The sequence below is a fragment of the Columba livia genome, chromosome 3, assembly GCF_036013475.1.
Source record: "Columba livia isolate bColLiv1 breed racing homer chromosome 3, bColLiv1.pat.W.v2, whole genome shotgun sequence".
In the NCBI taxonomy this organism is placed as follows: domain Eukaryota; kingdom Metazoa; phylum Chordata; class Aves; order Columbiformes; family Columbidae; genus Columba; species Columba livia.
The window spans coordinates 16,096,855-16,118,011 of NC_088604.1; the positions used below are offsets into that span (position 1 = coordinate 16,096,855).

The 21,157-nt window shown below is 37.3% G+C and overlaps 1 protein-coding gene across 1 annotated transcript in view; it reads left to right on the forward strand.

The window, feature by feature from the left end:
* The window catches only part of NOL10 (nucleolar protein 10), a 51,069-nt gene that overhangs the window by 11,440 nt on the left and 18,472 nt on the right, over positions 1-21,157 (forward strand). The window contains exons 11-13 of the mRNA XM_005506835.4: positions 724-873; positions 3,180-3,246; positions 8,557-8,609. Of these exons, the coding sequence (XP_005506892.2) occupies positions 724-873; positions 3,180-3,246; positions 8,557-8,609 (270 nt within the window). The remainder of the gene's footprint in view (positions 1-723; positions 874-3,179; positions 3,247-8,556; positions 8,610-21,157) is intronic.

The following is a 21,157-nucleotide window of genomic DNA, read 5'->3' on the forward strand; positions in this document are numbered from 1 at the left end:
AAAGATGTAAGGTGTTCCCAAGTTCCATAGGAAACTTTGGAGATAAAAATCCAGGTTTCTGGAAGACAGGGCATGTACTCTCTACTTAAAATAAAATATTGCCTTCTGTGGTGTTTAACTGAGTGGAAGTGATGTTCACTGAATGTGGGAGTCTGAAAATTGAAATCTTGTATGAACAGCACAAGAATCTGAAAGTGAGAGATGAGTAATTAAGAGCCTTAAAAGTGGTTTGTTTCAACAGAAATTTAAAAGACTTTAGAAAGATGATGAGCTCTTAAACTTGTTCCTAATTTTTCTAGACTGAAGCATTCTGAGGTTAAAATACGGGGTGTTTCAAAAAGTTGGACCCATTTTGAAATCACTATATCTCTGCAACCACGAAGTGTCAACTATAATTTCAATTTTGTACATCAGGTGGAGGGAACAGAGCATTTATAAAAAGGTTACTAAAACCTGATAACTCGTTACACCGTTTGTAAATTTTTCTGTAATTGTAAAATATTGCGTCCATCTTCTTGAAACACTCTCCATATTGTCAGAATAAACTGGGCTCACTTAATACACTTTTTCCAGAATTTGAAATTATTTCTGTTATTTAAATCCTGTCCATATATTCAAGTAAAAAATATCAAGCATCACTAAGTCTTTAGTTAAGATCTGGTACACATGACTTCTTCTTGATCTTATAATATTGTAAGTTTAATCTGTCTTGTACTCTTCAAGGTTTTATTATATGATCTCCGGTCTAGTAATCCATTAATAGTCAAAGATCACCACTATGGCCTGCCTATTAAGTCAATTCAGTTTCAGCGTCAGTTGGATTTAATTATCTCTGCAGATTCACGAATCATAAAAATGTGGAACAAAGATACAGTGAGTATTCTTATGTTGCTTCATTCAGATTTTTTAGTTTTTCTTTTTTTTTTTTTCGTGAAGCTCGAATAATAAATCTGAAATTCACTGTAGGAAGTTGGATTTTTAATGTCTTCTGATTTACATAGCATTTTGTCCTGTCAGACTAAATACACCAACATCTGGGAAGGTATTCAGCAGCCTGTCAGGTATAAAGATATAGTCTTAGGTATATTTTTTTAGCTGTTTGTACATGTCTGCCCACGATGCTTCTTTCAGTAGAAGGATTTAAACGTGAAAAGTAGTATCTTAACCATTACCCTGGTTTGTGTATTTCTCACAGTGTGCTTGAACACATCCAGTTACAATTTTTCGTCAGAGAAACCATTCCAATTCCCTGCTCAAAGGTCTAACTTCAAAGGTTTATCCGTTAGTTTAGGACCTATTAAATTCAGGTACTGCTTATTTTCAGAGCAACCTATTTGAATACTGAAGCAGTTACTGAGCCTAGGTCCAAATAACAGGGTGTACTATGCTGTATTAATGGACTATGTTGCAATAGGCAACGGCTTTGTCCCTGCCTTTTGCACCCCTAAGTGAAGTTGAAATCTTTCAAGTTTCGTAAGACTTTCTTTCATTATATTAAGCTGTTTTTACCTTTCCATCAATGAAGTTTGCACGAAATAATTACCAAATAGGTTCATAGTAATGCTACTCTAACTTGGTTTGAGGTGCTAACTTTACTCATTGTATTCCTTCTAAAAAATATGCTCCATCTATGCTTTTCTAGCTTTATAGTGAAACCTATCAAGAGCAGTTACACTAGTTTAGAGATGCTTTTTTCTGACTATTTCAGGCAGTCATTTCTCTATTGTTGCGCTTCTTCATGAACTTTCAACAGCCTCCTTTATTTTTTCTCTGATCGCGAGCAGTTTTTTGTAGGCTCCTCTGCAGTTATTTTTTTTATTGTTTAGAAGGGCAGAGAAATTATTGGATATTATTTGAAACATCTGCGGTGGCCTCTCTCTGTTTTTTCCTAGGTATATATATATGTTCCCCTTATAGAGAATGAAAGGCTGTCAAGTTTGTCAGGTGGCCTCTGCAGTGGGAAAAGGGAGGGTGTCTCACTGCTGGAGGGCAGAGATAGCTTTGGACTCTTTCCTAGAGTTATGTTCCAGCTGGCTCCACCTCTGCCAGATGTTGGTTCCTGACTATCTCTGGCTGGGACCCAAGTGCAGAGGCAGACTGCGGGGTGGAGAGCATATGGCTTTGATACCAGAATAGCCCCATGCTGAGACGTGCCTTGGGGTGGGGAGCGGGAGGCTTTGTCTGCTGGGACCGGGGTGGGGAGGACTCATATTAATCATCGGGGAGAGACCAGAGGTGGGTGGGGTAACAGCATGTAACTGGGAGGGAAAGGACGGGCCCAGAAAGGTAGGTGGGATTGCTGCAGGGAAAGAAAAAGGAGGAATAGGATGAAAATTTGCTCTGTTCCTGTCCCTCATTTAGAACCGTGTAGACATGTACTCTCATGCTTCAGATTCTGTGGCCCAGTTCTTAGAGACTCTTCCTTTACTGGCTGTCTCGTGTGTTGGCTTAGAAGAGCACCTGTATTTTGTCTGGGTTTTTCAGACTCTGTTCCAGTTCTTTTTTTTTTTTTGAGAATATTGTTTCCTGCTTTTACCTTTTTCTTAAATAACCTTTATAACTTCAATTCTGAGCTAACCTAGATGCCACTGGATGCTTTTACTAGTTTTATGTTTAAACCTCTTCAATACTGAGCTTATAAATTGCAGATGAAGTGCTGAGCTATATTTGATTTTATGTAGACACAGGCAGGGTGGAGGAACCAAACTGCAGAATAAAATTAGACTCCCAGTTCATAATTTCAGCTAATAATACTTAGCAAAATAAAATTATTTAAAACTACCATGTTCAGACTTAAACAAAAGGGGGGTTATGCTAGCCGTGTGCCAGGAACTTATAGACCTCACCGCTCCTTTTGCATAAAATAAAGCAGATGTGACATACATATTTTCAACACAGAAGTGTGAGCTGAGAGATTAGAAGTGCCACTGTACGTTGCTGTGTCTTAAATAACCAGTAGGCTGCACTTCCTTATAAGAGGTAGGATCAGACACAAAATACAATATTGCGTTCCTTGTGTTGTGTTCAGATACTTTATTGTTCTGCAAAATCTGTTCAGTCTTTATTCTGTCATGTTTTTAGCTTCTATAATCGCTGTTCTTAATGATTAGATTTACTAAATTTAAGTATATTATATTGTTTCGGATTCCTTAGAATAGCTATTCTTCCTACAATTTCAGGGGAAGATATTTACTTCAATGGAGCCAGAATACGATATCAATGATGTCTGCCTGTATCCAAACTCAGGTACGTTAGATATTTTAATGTCTTAGTAAGTTCAAAAGGGAAAGCTTGTGTTAACCCAAGCTGTGGTCTTTTTTTTCTGTTTAGGTGATACAAATTAGGTGCACCTTTTCTCCTTCTGAGTTAGGAAAAAATGGTTACTTGTTCATTAGTGTCATTGTTTCCTTTGCATCTGTATTAAATCAGAGCCTGTGCAGTTAGGAACTGCTGTGCTGCCTATTGAGCGACTGACCTCTTTTACCCTTTCAAATATCTGAAGTGTTTGTTTCATAAGAGGAGAAATTTTGGCCTTTTGTCTCGGCTGAGTCCCAGATGAGTTAGAGCTTGTATTCAAGAGCTAGGAAAAATTTCTTTACAGCAAATTTACAAATTTTTACAAATGTTCACAACTATTTGATCTTTCTTGCTTTTAGATACAGCACTTATTGTGCCCTCCCTGGGATGGAATACTTTGGCTTTAAGTGTAGATTACTAAGTGCACAGATTTGGTTGCTTTTTGTGACTGTTTTCAGATTTGCTGTGTCTCATGTTGTTATGCTTAGAGGTCAAAATGGAGGGTCAATTTCAACCAGAGTTTCCAGATCCTACCTTAGGAGTGAAAGTATTTTACAAAATGGTGCTTCCGTGTGCACACACGTTTTGGCTGTACCTCTAGTTGTAATTGCCTTAATTTTCTCTCTTTGATCCAACTTGCTTAGTTCTTAACTAGTATGTGACACCTACGTCCTTTTGAGAAAGCAGACTGAAAAAGGTGAAACAAAAATTAGGGCTGCTAGGATGGCACAGGACAAAATTATTGATCCAGAGAATGCCTATGTTGCAAACTCCGTTATCTTCATTTTGGAGAGAGGTAGCAGGGAAGACAGAGTCACTTGGACTTTGATTCACGCTAGCAGCTCAAATTCAAGATTGTAGATAAGTGAGTTTGAGATTTCTAATGAGTTAAAACTTATCTTGTCTCTTCTGCCAACTTCAGTTAAGAATGAATCCTTTTTTTTTTTAATTAAGACAAACACTTAACTATGGATCCCTGCTGAGGTGGTGGGCATTTTGTACCTTACACTGCGACAAGAGTGTAATGGTCTGCAGGACCTTGCTGATGAAAATATTAACTCATTTCCATGCTGGTTTAGCCCCCTCTGAAACAGACTGTGTTTCACTATGTAGGAATTGGGCTAGGTTTTTTTGAGCCCTTAAAGGCATAAATACCATTTTTTGTGTTCTGTATACTTGTGTTTTTTTTTTTTTTTTGGATCAAAGTTCCAGAAATAATGTAAGCAAAGAATTGAAGCCTGCCAAAACTGAGACTCTGTGGCATGGCGCTGAGGGTACCTCTCATGTACCCTAGTTGTGTGTACAAATTCCTTTTGGTGTCCTCGAGAATAACTGTATAGTGTAAGTGTGGACTGTGCAACACTGAAGTGAACAAACCTGGTCTTTTCTCATCCATAGTGGCTACAGAGAGAGGTCATTGGAGTGAATTATCTTCAGCGTTTCATCCAGGTTTCACCTTTGAGCTTGTTGTTTTTTGCAAAGGAGAACCCAGGAGTGCATTAACATCCATGCAGGATAATGAAAGGCTCATGACAGGGAGTGAAAGAGAAGCTATTTGACAATGTAGAATCTTAACATAATTTAGGTTGGAAGGGACCTCTGGGGGTCATATATTCTCTGCTCAAAGCAGGGCCAAACTTTGAAGTTATATGTAACTTAAAGTCTGAACAGGTTGCTCAGGTCATGACTGGCCAAGTTTGAGTATCTACAAGGGTGGATGTTACTCAGCCATGGAATCTGTATAACCTCAGTGATATGTAGACGTGCCCCAAGTGCTTTTGCAGAAGTGATTTTCATGAGACTGTGGGAAGAATTTTGTAGTATGTACATATCTCCCTAATGTTGCTTATTGGACATTACATTTTCATGTGTCTGTGATCTGGATCAAGACCCATGATTGAGATTGTGCATTCCCATCCTGTGTCTCCTTAAGTCAGTTTTGATTTACTTACTGTTTTTTCTTTGGCCATGTCTGTAGGGGGCTAGGTTAATGTCTTTTGGTAAGAACTGTTGTGGGATGAAAACGAAGTTGTATTTTATAATCATATGAAGATAGAGGGAGAAAAACTAGAACATGTTGCAGCAAAAATTAAGAGACTTAATATAAAAGGTGAGGTGTCACACATTTGTCATAAATACTATTGCTCCATAATTTAAGGTGCCCATCACCAGCTCATGCTCATTCAGAATGTAAAGAATAATAATGGTAGAACAACTGAAAAGAGGGAAATAGTTTCAGTGATACGTACTTGCAGTTGTGGAAAGCTGGACATCAGTGAAGTCCCGGTGTGGCTGTGGCTCGGTGCTGCCACTGGTGCCCCAGTGTTCTCAGAGCACCGCTCAGGAACCCAAAGATATTTGCCTGGCTCCTGTTAACACTTCCTATAGAACTGCTGCACAGAAAGCCCATACTCTAATCTCACCCTTATGCTCTTATATTTGCTTAAAACAACTTTGCGGTTCATCATTGCAAGGAACAATACACTTACGTATTTTATTTCACTGATGTGGGTCAAAATTCAGAATTTCTTTCATGAGGAACATGTTTTGTTTCAAATTGAAGAGAGCAATTTCAGAAATACCATGAACCAGAAGTCATTGAGTCTACATGCAGAATGCTTTTATATTGGAAAAATTGATGTCTAGTACTTTTCCATTTTATATTTGTAATTTTATTACAATAGGTGTAATAATCAGGTTTTAGTTTAAAACCACAGTAGGTAGCTGCTACTTTATATTAGTTGCAGCCCATTTTACAGCTAAATAACTGCTGTACTTGCAGTAATGAAACAGTTTTAACACTGTATTGTCACAGTTATTTAAAAAGAGAAGTGGAAAAGTGAAGCTACGTTTTAACGTAAACCATTCTGAAATATTTATGGTAAGTTATGGATCAGTATTGTGAATTATTCTTTTTTAATAGTACTGTGAGAATCTTGTTGTAGTTGGGGGTTTTTCAATTAAATTATTTTACTGACCTATGTCAGTATTACTGCCCTTTGTGGGAAGCAAACCCTTGTGTATCTTTGACCAAATTACATCATGACAAACTGTAAGTGGATCTTTTAAACTAGTTATGAATGTCTTTTCTCTGATTACACACGCACAGAATAGGGGTGGGGAAAAAAGGTCTACCACTTACTGAGTAGCCTTGGCTCAGCTTCTGTTAAGTAGAAGAATATAAATGAAACTTAACAGCATCTGCAACGTATAGAAATCTGTGCCTCATTTGTTTCAATTATTGTAAAGAAAATTTTTCAATTAATGAATTTGCATTTTCTAAAACTTCTTCCATTCACTACTGCTTCATACTCATGCTTTCATTCTTTTAAATGGATAATGCTCTATTGCAGACCACTTTCCAAAGATGGTCTTATAAAAACTCATCTCTGAAAAAAAAGAGGTCTCATTTATTTCCCTTTTAAAGTGATCAAACTAGGCTGCTGTGTAGTTTGTTAGGGTGTGGTCTCTCTTCTCACAAAAATTGGTTAAAACTGACAAGCTGGAACAATGAAAATGTGCACAGTAGACTTCTCCTTTCGCAGTTGTTCCTTTTTCTATTTTATTATTTTGTTTTCCCTGTAGTATACACACATGTACTGTTCCAAAGACTGTTTTTTCCTCCTGTGATCATTGGGGGAAGACTCTTACATAGGAGGTTTTCCCTTTACTGTCGTCTTTGGAGCACCTGCAGAATTAATTTCTATGCTTTTATCTCTACTGGTTCATATAGTCAATGCAGAAATGCTTTGTCTCCTGAAACAGTAGTGAGCATGCTCATATATTAAGGGAACATGTAAACTGTATACTATACTACAATATATACATATAATACAGAGTGTGTGTATGTGTGTGTGTGTGTGTGTGTGTGTGTATATATATATATATATGTATATACTATACATTCTTGCTTTTTCCTTAAATTGCCTGAGAACCTTTCCAGGTATGGTTTTTAGCCTCATTTTGCTGACTAAGCTTTCCCAGATTTTGTGCTTTGCCAGGGAAGGAAGCCCCCTTTTCTCTGACATTCTAAGTCCATACCTTGTGTATTTTTAATAAAAGGATTAGGTAGGAAGGATTACTCCACCCATGTTAATTGCGTTCCTCTAGTTGGGTGTAAATTATATTTCTACCCTCTGGGTGTGTAGTAATTGACCCAATTATTCATAGTCCCAGCAGCATATGTTACAATGCTTTCAGACCAGAATGTTATCTAACTTGATTTCTGTTCCTCATATTCCATTTCTTGTGTTACCCAGTGATCAGCTATGTTGGAAAGACAAAATTGAGATAAATGTAAAAGTATATGCCGAATGTCCTTATGAATCTCTGTGTAGAATGAAATGTTTTTCATTTTGAACTTAAATGAAGTCTTGTGACAGTTGGAGATTTTTCCATGGATTTTAGTATTTCTGCAGTATGTTTTTGTATTCAGAGTATTTGAAACCCTTGTTCGTGGTGTTTGTTGGGTATGTTCATAGATATTTCAAATTTTACATTTGCTCTGGTTGGCTAATATCACTAATATTACTGCATTTGAAACCACAGGATCTTGACTCTTATTTTGTGTTGACAAGCTACTATTGTGTTGGTTTCCCAAGATGAAATACGAATAAAGGTGTAAACCACCTTATGATTTTTGACTTTGTTTAGACTACAGGTGTGTGTTTAAAAACAAAATAAAAATATGAAACCTCATTTGTATTAATAATACCTGTTCAGCCCAGAGGTGGGTTTTAAGTACAATACTAACTGGATTTGTTCTAAATAGTATTAGGGGATGAACTATTTAGATTTGTTATAAGAGTTGGCAGCCAACGGTTGTCAGGACTCTGGTGTTGCTTGAAGTGGTGCCGAACAGTTGTTAAGATAAAGGACAAAACGGAAGAATATGTAGGGAACTAAGCTTTATTAATTGTGCTGCTGTCAGACCTTTCTTTCCTTAGCATTGAATGCAACTATTTATTATGGGTCCCACTTAGCTGTTCCATTGCAGGTCCAGAATATGTACTGTATGAGCTGCAGGTAATGTGATTTCACCCTTCCTCCCCTAACCCATGAAGTATTCTTTCCTACAAATACTCAGGTTGACTTTCAATTTTTATTCCATTTATTTGCCTGGAAAGATATTTTAAGTCCTATGTATAAATCTATAATACTTCATGTGAATTAAATGCCTCAAGTATATATTTTTTTTTAAAAAAAAAGTAGTGTTATCCTCTTGTGACCAAAATTTTTAATACGGAAATCTCTTTTTAGGAATGCTAATGACTGCCAATGAAGCCCCTAAAATGAATATCTATTATATACCAGTAAGTAATACAAATTGTTGTGGATATTGCTCTTTTAAAACTCGGTTGTTTGGTGCCATTCAGGTATTCATGTTAGAAAATTACTTTTGCAAAATCGCGTCTACTTTCTCTGACTTTCCAGGATAAAGTAAACTTAAGCTAACCATAACTTACTAGTGTAACATATTGAATTACTGAAGAAAACAGCCTGTAATTTGCCTCTTTGCAGCCAGTTTCAAAATTAGCCAGTGGCAGTAGGAAATTCAAGTGGAGGTTTGCTGGAAAGAGTAGTTTTTGATTGCTCATCAGAAAATAATTCCTAAATAGGAACTATCTAGGTTACTTTCAAGATATATAGTGAAATAGTCATAGCAGTGAATATTCAAAGAAATGTGATTGTGTGGCTCTTGCTGCAGCCTCTGCTCAGTGCCCTACGTGAAATGCAGCTCTTCACTTGGAAGGAGTTAAGTAGGTTAATTATATATCTCTGCAGGTTGGGCTTAGGGAGACTGAACAGCAAGACTTTTGCTGTTAGGGAATGGGACAGAAAACTACACCTGATTTTCATTCTTGTTGATTCTACAGTGCATTTGCTAGAGGCTTTTTGGCCTGATAGGAGGTAAATAGCAGGATATATATGTGAATGTTACATGTAGAATAGCTGACCAGGCTCTAAAAATATGTACAGTTCTTCTTAAGTAATTTTATTCACATTCTGGACAAACTATAAAATTCCTTAACTTTATATATATATTTTTAACCATTTTTTAAAAACAGCCAATAAGTCTTCAGATAATTAGTTTTAAATTAATTTTAATTTTCTATATTTTATTTCTAGTTGTCATGTCTCCCCCCTATATGAGCTCACTTACATTTAAGACAGAGATTCATCAGTTTACATTTTTCTTTGTGGAATAGATACCATATACCTGTTGTATATAAATGTCTGAACACAACAGTTTACCACTCTAAACAATTCTGTAGTCTGGTTCTTGTATTGTTAGATTTTTGCATTTTATATGTGAGTTTTTTGTGTGTCATTTGTGTCAGGTTGTTCTTCAGATGTAAATTACCTATTTCTCTAATGCAGCTCTAACCAACTTATGTTTTGTTAACTGGAGCTGTTCAATGCTTTGGATAACAAAGGGTGGGGGGACAACAAATATTTTGTATTTAAGACAAAGTATTTGCTGTAGTTAGAGCTGAACACTTTGTTTCTATTTGTTGTCCTTTGTAAAGTTTAGAGAGTACCTCTCCAAGCATTTTTTTTTTAATCTTTTGTCTTTTTAATTAATGGATTAGGGAAGACAAGATAGGATGAGTTTTTAAAACTGGAGTGGACTAGTTATTCAATTTAAGTAATTTAGATGGAAAAAAAAAGCATTCCTTCTGTCCTGAAGGATAAGGTTCAGATTCTCTCTCAAAGTTGCACATTGAGTTTTTTTTAACGCAGGTGTGTGTGATATACAGCTATAGTACATTAGAGATTCATATCTGACATTGCCACTTAGCCAAAAAATTATTTGTCTTGGTTGTCACCAGCGACGAATGTTTGTTAGAACTTGTTCTGGCCAGTATGGAGAAGAGGAGGCTTAGAGGTGACCTCAGCACTCTCTATAACTACCTGAAGGGAAGTTCTAGCCAGGTGGGGATGGGTCTCTTCTCCCAGGCAGTTAGCAATAGGACAAGGGGGCATGGGCTTAAACTCTTCCAGGGGAAATTTAGGCTGGATATTAGAAAGAAATTCTTTACAGAGAGAGTGGTCAGGCATTGGAATGGCTGCCCAGGGAGGTAGTGGACTCACCGTCCCTGGAGGTTTTTAAACTGAGACTGGACATGGCACTTAGTGCCATGATCTAGTAAACGGACTGGAGTTGGACCAAGGGTTGGACTTGATGATCTCTGAGATCTTTTCCAACCCAGTCGATTCTGTGATTCTGTATTATTTTGCGTATTCTTGCACATATTGTAAATCAAAATGAAAAGTTTTACTGTCTCAAAAATCTCACTGTCGCAGAATGCTCTGTGAATACTGAATTCATGTTTCTGAAGTCAGATAAGTAATTTTTAGCTAAGAAATATAAGCACTCTATATTAGATCTCAGATCATACTTAACAGACATTATTGCAAACCTAAATATTGATTAATCCTACCTACTATTTTTTCAGCATGCAGGTTATTCCAATGAAAATTAACACAAATCTTTCCTTGAACCATCTTCCTTTGTCACTGTTCTCTGATTATTGGTACATTAGTCTGCCTGAACTTATTTGAATTAAACCTTTTTATGGGTTTTACATTCGCAGTGACACATGAGTATACAAATGGACCCAAATAATGAATGTTAAAGCATAAATCCAAATATGAGTTCCATTTTTGAAATACTGTTGTGTATAAGAAAATTTAAAATGTGATTCAAAGGTTACTGCCCAGATTAAATTTGCTTTTTGAATAAGGTAAACTTTTCCAGTTCATGTCAATGGTTTTGAGTTTGAAGGTTGCTGAAGATATCTTAAATACTGGCATAACTTCTGTTTAGTCAACAATCTATAGTTCATTTCAAAACATGGAATGCTTCTTCTAAACAATAGAAAAGGTAAAAGTAGAAATAAGAGGTTACTTTGAAATAGAGACAGAAGTCTCACAGTCTAGTAATTGCCTTTTTTAACCTGTCGTGTTTTTCCACGGGCAAGACTAAAGGGGCTGGCACAGATAATGTTGTATAATTGACGGGTTTCTTACTGCATTTCCTAAAAAATCAAGTATGTAGATCACTAAATCTGTTTTGGTTGGTTGTTTTTTGTTTGGTTGGGTGTTTTTATTCTCATATTTAGATGAAGAAAATATAAAACGCATAAGTTGTGTCAGCCTTAAGCTGCTCCAGGGCATTTGTTATTAAGGAAAACTCAATGTTATTAACGTGTTCATGTTACAGTTTTACTCCTTGATCTTTTGGGCCGGTTATTTGAGGTGCAAGATGCACACCTGTCCTTTGGTTTCTGTGTCAGTAGATTATTAAGACTTTTTTTTTGTCCTTGGAACACACCGTAATTTCCTTGCAGAGGCAAAGATGAGTTTAGTTGCATTTATCTTTGGGGCAAAACTTTAAAGAACTAGTGATTTGCTGTATTACCTGCTCTCTTTTCATTATCTTGTTTTCTGGCTTTTTCTAAGAACTTGGATTCACTGTTTTTCCAATGAATAGCTTAATTTTCTATTTGTTTACTTTGAGGTAGATGTGAATACTACTTAAAATGTGTCCTCTGTTTTTGAGATGTTGACATGAACTGGATTATAATTCTTGAATTCCACAACAAAATAAATGCCTGGGGGAAATGCTACTACTATAAAGGACAGTTGTGTTTCAGAACTCTTGGAAGTACTTTTGTGTAAATAGAATCCATTTGACTGCCCTAGCCCCTCATTGCCCTGTAACACCAGTAATTATTCTCATTTTTTTTTTAAGTCTTCCTTGGAACTACTACAAGGAATTACCATGGTTATGGTCAAGAAGGATACTCAAAACCTCAAATGTATGGTGCTGTGCTCTAGCCCTCTAGTTTACAGCATAAGGAAAAACATCTTTAGAAGGGATGCCCAGGAGTCAGAGCTTTATGGAGCAGGAGTGTGTATGGATGTGGGTGGGTGCAGACAGAAACAGCATCCTCTGGCCAGACTGTGCCCAGCCTAACAGGCCCAGCCTAACAGGCCCGGCCTCTCTGCAGGTTTTATTAGTGTGGGCACAGTCCTGTGCTAACACAGCTACATGACTGGTGAGCTGGAGCTGGCTTCTGTCCGGCCAGCTTGGAGTACGGTCTGGCTGAGCTCATGTCTGACTGGATTATCTGTGTACATGTGCCCATTCTCTCCATTCTTAATGCCAAAGCTGAATTTCCACTGCAAAACCAAAAAGTTACTGTCTCTTGAACTTCAGGATTATAAAAGAGTTGACAACGGGTATCATAATATTGTCTGTAAATGAAATGGCATGCATCAGCTTTTCCTGCAGAATTCTCAGCAAGATGAGTATGACATTTGAGACTAGGAATGTCTGAGAATTATGCTTTTCCTAAAAAAAAAATAAATCACTGCAGTTGTTCCTTTTATCTGCAAAGCTGTTAACAGAGGGAAAAGGTGATTTTTTGGTTTACTAGAAAGGACAGGAAGGTTTGGTTTTAAATGTCAAGAAGATGCCTTATGCAGGTACTACACAGTGCAGGGAGTGAGTAAAAGCCAAATTGAATCGGACTTTTAAAATGAAATGTTTGTTTTACATAGGTAACAGCTTGAGTGGCTTAGCTTGGAGACTTTGTTTTTGTTTTATTTTGTTGGGCTTTAATGAGGGCAAGTGCCTCTGACTGGAATTGGGCCGTTTGCCAATAGTTTAATAGTTAACTTGCAATTTCTGCAAACACTTGGAATGCGCTCCTTGCCAGCTGGCTTCCTGGAGTATGGCTTTGATGTGTGCCTCAGGAAGGCTGAAATGAAAGTTGTGTGTGCCTTGGGACACTTTTCAGACTACTGACTCAGAAACATAAGTTGAGTCAGTAGTGCAACCAGGGTCTGGCCGGAGAAGTGAAGAGAAGAAGCTCCACCAACACATGGTGGTCTGCTGGCCTGGCATCTGAAGTGAGCCAGATTCTCTTACATTTAATCCAGGCTGTCAGCTTTCATGGCATAGAATGTTCTCTTCCCAGGTTGTACAGAAAAACCCTACATGTCCTGGCCACTCTGGGTGGAGAGCAGGACGTGTAGATGTTATTTATTCGGGGTGTTTACCACTGGTTAGGTGGACGTGTCTGATTTTAGCGCAGATATTTCAAATCAGTCGCATCTGTTTTATTGGACTTGAAACTTTGGGCTACATATATATACTGAAACTGAAACTTGCTCTGTTCATTAGGCTGTTTAAAGAAGAGAGCAATTAAGTGTGTAATTAATTGAGAGTTATATTCTGTGTTATGGATTTTTTTTTCATACTTTCCTGCAGTGTTGGCAGAAAACTCCCCGTTGAGGCTAGAAGCAATGTACTTTTGGTGTAGAGAAGATATTAAGCTCTTTAAGAAAAAATAAATCCTGGAGCGTCTCTGGCTTCTTTTCAGGTGGTTTTGGAAAATCATTTGATATCCTAGTGCTCTCCCGGTTCAGGGTTGTTGGAGTTATAAGCTGGAAATATTTCAAGGGCAAATATTTCTTGCCTACTCAATGATTCAGTTTCTCCCAGAATATCTTTATAATGGGTCTGGTTTCTAGTACAATATCTGCTTTGGATGTGTGGATCTCTTTATTGTTAGAAATATTGATGAATTTTGTCCTATTCAAATTGAGTAGCTTTTTGACTAAACCAGCCATTCCTGTTATTCCTTTCCTTTCATACGTGCTATTTTAAATTATTTGTTTTCTCCTGGTTTTAGGTTCTCTACTTACCAGTTTTAATTATTCTTTATCACCATCTGTTTTTTAATATGCCCCAAAAATGCTCATTCTTTAAAAAAAAAAAAAAAGCTTGCTTTTTTAATTTTCCCTTAGCTTTAGGAATAAAGTTTTAGAAAAACTGTAGAAAAAGGTAGTTTTTCCTTAGTAGCTACCTGAAATAACATAATCACAGATTAAGACACCAGATTCTCCTAGCTTATGTCTTTATTTAATGCACTAGATATTCAATGAAACAAATCTGTAGAGGGAACTTGTACTGAAGGAAATACAAAGGCAGTTTTTTAACACCTTAGTTCACCACCCTTATTTCTTTCTTAATTTGGAACAGTTCTGGATTGTAAATGAAGGGTGAGCACGCTTAGAGATTCTGCTTTTAAACCTACTTGTGACTGACTCGACTGAAGAGTTGTGTTCAGTTCACTTGCAGACAGGAGGAGCTTTTATCTGAAGCAGGTATTTCTGTCAGGCTGGTGACAGGGTGCTCTCACTAGGGGTTATAATCATCATGTATTTGTCCTTATAGTCTGTCATTTTTCACTTTAAAAGATGCAGGAGGTTTCTCACTTGTGGCACATTCCATGCTTAACTCTATGGTCGTAGACTCCCAGAACAATTTTATCAATCTAAGACTTAACTTTCTCATCCTTTACTTATCTTGGAATCTACTAATTTGTTGTGGTGTGTTGTTTTTTGTGTTGCGTGTGGTGTTTGTTTGTTTGTTGTTGGTTCCCCCCCACGCTTTTTTTTCTCTTGGGTCTTTATATGGTGAGTATACAATTAGAGAAAATCCCCTCCCCACACCTTGTACTAAATGCCCTTAAGACCAGTGTCGTTTTATAGTCAGCTGTCGTTCAAATGGTTTATGGGTGCTGTTGGAGTTAGGCTTCTGCATAGTAAAAGCTATGAAGCAAATGATGCAATTCTTTTCATATTTGTGGCCGATATTTTGACACTAATAGAACAGATTAGGACTAGTGTGAAATTTTGATCTCTTTTAGGATGTTTTCATGTCTTCTGATTGGCAGTATTTGGTAATTCTGAATTAATGCTGCCTCAGCTGTCGTCTTAGAAGATATGATGAGGGTGTATTTTTAAAAAGACAGTTGTTCATCTCCTTCAGTACAACCCTTACCGAAGAAGTTTTAGGTAAAGTGGAAAGCAGCCATGAAACTGAAGGTTTTGTTTTTTTCTATCCTGAAACAATACATAGTGTAGAAGAACATTTCGTTCCCTGGGAAAAAATCTTTTAAAATAAAAACACAGTAGTTATGACATAAAATGAGAAATGTTGATCTTAACCTTAGCTTGCTCATTTTGGGAACTACGAAATGACTGGGAAGCAGGGTTGTTATGAAGTAGCGTATTACGGTTGTGCTTTGGGGTTGCCAGGTGTTAGAAGAAAAAACTTCCCATTAATAAAAGACTCTTGAATGTATCTTTGGCCTTTAAGCTAATTCTGAGATTTGGTATATTAGTCTTTTAGAACTATGTTTTCTATCCAGAACAGTCTAATCCTTTACAGAGAAAATTGTGCAAACAATATAAAAAGAATGGCTGGTGAATGATACATTACCTGTCTCACAGTATTTACAAGCATAGGGAAAAAAAGTTGTTTATCATCACAAACAGAAATGTGAGCTTCCTACTTTTAACCTAAACACTTTCAAACTGAAAAATAACACACTGGGCTTATTCCCAGCAAAGGATATCCTCCATTTCCCATGCTCTGGCTGAGAGGCACCGTACCACTTAGCACACAAATATAGAAGGAAAACACCAGCGTGCGATAATCAGGAAACAATTTCTGGCCTTCCTGTGAAACTTGTTCTAGATGATTTTTGGTGCTGACGATGTAGTAGTTCAACATGGTGTTGATTATGAGGGTGTATGGTCCCTGCTGGCTGCTGTTGTGGGTGATAGTGTGATAGGCAGCGCTTCTTGATTAATATTTTTTGGCTAGCAGCGTGCTGCCTGTTAAGCCCACACTTCTGATCGTTTGCATCATGCCCTTCATAGGACAAAGCAGCAGAAGTTGTACTGAATTATACCAGGTGATTGCTCTGCCAGTTGATAGGCTCATGTTTTTAGTGTTGTGACTGTTTCTTAAGCAATTAGTGGTATAGGACACTCTGGTTTGGGGTTCCTGTATTAAGAAAACAGTTTTGGTTTTTGTGTTGGTTTTTTTTTCTTGGTGGGTGGGGGGCTTCCCTTTTTAAGTGGCAGAAAACTTAAGCATTGAGTATCTGAAAAAAAGAGTATTTCTTAAGTGGCACTTGTTCCTTCCTTTGGACCATCGGTTCTTTATCTGGTTTCTGAAAATTTGGAGGTGCAGTTGCTCAGCTGCAGTTAGTAAAGACAGAAGCAGTCACAGATAATGGAAGGATGTAATTGCTTAAATGAAGTTTCATACTATGCTATAGTCTGTAAGCATGTAATAAAAATTAGTGAGTGTTTTTGCTTTGGGATTGGAAAAGGCAAAGCACATGAGAATTTTCTCTGTGTGATAATTTAAACTATGTCTTTATTTCATTATATTTGAAAGCAGAGGCAAGTGACTTGTCTGTATTATCATCTGTGCTGCACTCAGGAATGAACCAAATACATTGCGAGTTACCACTTTTATACGAAAATATTAACAAAGTTGTGAGGATTTAAAATTTCTATCACACAAACTTGAGAGATAAATAAAACCATCAGTTATGCGAAAGCTTTCAAGTGTACATTTGGAAGATGTTTTGTACCCAAAGAAAATTATTTCATAAATCGTATAAAATTTCTTCTAACTAGCATTATGCTCTGTGAAGCAGAGCATAATGGTTGGTTGTTGTATGCTGTTATCTTCATTATCTGTCTGCAGGAGTTGCACGTTCCCAACAAGTAGTTGCCTTTCCATCCCTTTGTGCTGTCTGGCAGTAGCTGTACAGACTCTTCTTCCTCCCAGGTTTGCAAAGTGCAATTAAGCTGCCAGGGCAGGGAGTTATTAGAAGGTTCCTTGATTTCCAGTAGCCATACAGCTGGATTTGAGGTCACCTTTGTATCTGTAGCATCCCTCAAATTTTTCTAAAATACAAGTCATGCTCTGAACTCCAGTACAGTTTTATTTTCATTACTGTAATGGTATTCATGCTGTAACATTTCCTTGGCATCTGGCTTGTACTGCGAGAGCCCTGTTATTCCCAGCCACTAAAAAACACGAGGGGCAAGGCCCCACATGGTGTGGCAATTGGCAAGGTTTCTGTCCCATCAGAGACATGGAGAGGGGGACGTGCTGGGATTTTGCATTTCTGGATTATTCTTAGTCCTTATTTTTTAGTTTAGTTTGCAATCAGAGGCCATACCAAAATCAATGCACGTGTTACTCTCGCCTCTATTAGTAGCAGAATTTTTGTCCGTTGGTGGTCCATGCCCTTAGTATTGCAAGAAATGCTATTATATTTTGAGAAACAGATTTCTGACCATGTTGGAACAGGTAGAAGCTGTGTAGCGGTTCTCTCCTCGTGCAAGAAAAAGTTGAGACAGTTAGGAAGTCTCCCACTTGCTGTTGCCTTGTCTGTCCTCTGCAGTTGCAACTGTAAAAGCACAGGGAAAGCTTCATGAGGGATTTATTCTTCAAAGAGTATCATAATAGGGTGAGGTTGGTGGGTTTGTTTTGCTTTGTTTTTTGTTTGTTTGGTTTGTTTTGTCAGACTTCATATAAAATGTGGAGATGTTGTGTTTGAGGGGGCTTTTGCTGGTAAATTGGCTCCATGAGGGGTCTGATGAATACCAGAACCTCTGCAAAGGAATTGGTAAGAGCACATAGTCAGACGTTGTTGGGAATGGGAGGTATGAGTAGTCAAAGTAAAATGTGGTTTCTGCCTTTTATTGTCAGTAAGGCATTAGATCAGCTGGTCATGCCTGATCTACACCTTATTTTCATGGATAAATAAACAGACCATCACCAGATGTTCACAAGTAAAAAACAGTAGAGTGAGTCTCAGCTGAACATATTATACAGTATTCAACTTACCCGAAGTGCCTCTATTATTACAGCAGATATACTGTAGTAGCTGCTGTATTAGAAGAAGAACAGAGTTTTGGGAACATTTAATTCATTTCCAGCTGATATTTATGGGAAAGTGCTTGCAGCAGGTCATGCTTGTAATACATGCTTTGAGAAGCCAGTGTCTTCTTACCCCCTGAGCTTCATTTGATTAGTTGGCTTAATGTGAAGGTTGTGGTTTCTTGTACTTCATGTTTCTATGTATTTTTCTGACCATCTCAGCTCCAATTGTCGAAAGACCTAAAAAGTGTAGGGAGTCTTGATAAATAGAAAGATCTGTAGCAGTAGTGACAAGTGTTTATCTTTTATGTATGTCATCATGTTAGAACATGACAAGGATGTTGGCGAAAGTATCAGACTCAGTGCTATTCATTGCTGGTAAGGTACAGATGACTTGTGAGAAAAGTCCCTTTTCCTTCCTGCCTTGTAAGGAAGAGAATTAGTCTGCTAATCTTATTTATGTTTTTAAGGAGTAACTTTCTTGCTGAAAAATTATTTGCTCTTCCTATCTTGGAGGTCATTTTTTCCCAACATAATGAGCAACAGGACCATTGTCTCCTTTGAAAGAAGGTGGCTTCACCAAGAAGACCCTCACAGGGAGAGCAGACCCATGGCTAGTTAACTGACTGCAATACCTGTCACATCAGAGAATAGGAGATTTTAAAACAAACAAACAAAAAAACCCAAAAAGAACCACAAAACTCCACAACAACAAAACACAAAACCAACCAAACCAAAACAAAAAAAAAAAAAAGAAAAAACTCCCCCCAAACCCACAAACAGCAACTAAAAAAACCCCAACAACCAAGCAAACAAAAAAACCCACACACCAAACCAAAACCCCACAAACTGTAAAGCCAAACTACTTAGGATTAGAAAAAGAAGTGCTTACTATCTGATAACTACCAGGGCAGAAAGACTTAGTATCTCATTCCTAGATAAAGTGTACAAGTTCCTGCAGCAGTTTTTGTTTAACACTGGAAGGATCTTAAAAGCCACATTTTCTTTAACATGTTCTCGGAGGAGTAAAACCTCAAAATTTTTTATTTGGCAGCTTCCGTAGCATCGTGAAAGGTAGGAAAACCAGCCTCTCTCAGATTAATGAACCTGCCAGAAATGTCTGGATGGGCTGGAGTGAGGATGAAAGAAAGAGCCAATTCATTGTATAGTTCAGTGAAATTTATGAGTCTGTGGGCTTGAAAACCAAATGCAATGCAGTTGTCAGTAATATGCCAAAAAGGAAAAATGTGCTGTTCAGTCTTGGTCCCAGCTTTACTCCAGTGAGCTATTTGGTGGCTGTAGAAGCATCAAATCCACACTATGTAATGTAAGGTGAATGAAATCATGAAATGCTGAAAAACAGAAATGTGTGGGAGATTTGTTTGGAGTTTATTCCCAAACCCCATTTAATTTAGAGTATTAAAGAATTTTATTCAATTCGTTAAATGGGTTTACTCATGAGATTAACAAGGCAAAATTGGAGTTGGTTGTAGACCATTCATGGGGAGAAAGTAGATTAGAAAGGAATGGCAAAATAAAACTCAACCTCACAAATTGTTTGGAGCACGTTGGTTGCTAAGGGAACACACTGTGTATGGAAGTGTAATAGATAGAAACACAACATGACAAGGTGATCCCAAGGCTCCTTTTTAACACGAGCTCATCTCCTGAGTACTCTGAAGTTTTTGGGCTGGGTATGACTGAAGCCCAAAAGCGCAGGAACAGGAATGGAGAGCCGCAGGTTTTTGTGTCTGCAAGCTAGAAATAATCCATCGGATTTGTGAGAGTTACCAATTGCAATTGATGTAACCTTGACTGTTAATAAGGGATAATAACAAGTTATTCTTTCTTCTCTTGCCTTTTCAATGCGTATAGATGGAAACTTTTCAAAGTTATTACATATTGAGATCTGTCTAATTCTTAAAATTAGAGAACAAAACATTGAAAACAGTACTCTTAAAATGAATAGTAATTAATTACTCATGTAATTGCATTAATTAAACTTGGCTATGCAATTAGGGAGCTAATTATGTTTAAAACGCAATTGCACATTTCAATCACTGCCCACACCCTGGGGATCACCCATTTTTTTTTTTTTCTCCTCCCTCGTTAGATCTTCTGTAATCTCCTTCTGTTAAATGGCAGGATTGAAGCTGAGAATATGCATACATAGACATACATTTGCTTTCTCCAGCAAATGTGTCCTGTTATAAGTTTAAAATGCTTTTTATTGTGCCATTTTATTAAACAAAGCAAGCCAAAATTAAGATTATTTTATTCTTACTCTGTCTTCTCCAAAGAATTATTTTTCTCTCCTACAGGTAAATACATTTGTGAAGTCATTGAGTCATATGTATAAAAGATATTTAATTTAAAGAAATCATCATCTAGGAAAGAATCTCTCTTTGTTAAAGTGCTTTTCAGTTTGTGTTGGTGGTTTGTTTGTTTACACGGGAACAGAGGAATGGAGGAGCTTCCTTGGATCGTGGAGTCCAGTCCCATTTTTGTCACAGTCAGATTGTATGATCTTTTCCATGAATATGTCAGATTTCATCTGAAAATTAGTTGTTTGTTTCTTCCTCATTATCTCCATTAAAAAGCTGTTCAAGAGTCCCGTTCCGTTGATGCTTAGCTGACTTTTGTGGTTTACAGTGTCACTGGGAGGACTTTGCATGTGTTTGTCCTTGTGCAGGAAGCACTGTTTCAGAAGCCATCCTGGCAGCCTTTGACGGTACTTGCTACAGTTTGTGTTCTCATACCCTGAACATTATTGCCTGATGTTGTACAAGATGTACACAGAGTCGTTATTCCTATTCTGTACTAATACAATGTCCTTATATGACAATTTTCTTGTCTTGTGATCAGATAGTATAATTTTTTTCCTATTCTGTTCCTTACAGCTGATAGTTATCGGTTATACATTTAATCCGATTTCCAGCTTTTTTTTTTTTGAGGTAGTTTTCTTCCTAGAGAGATTTTGACCCTTCTTTTTTGACAGTTTGTCATCAGCATATTTTAATTTTCCTACTATATTTTATAGGACAGTCTTTGAACCTCCTTTCTGTGCAGCAATTCTCCTTTCAGCATAAG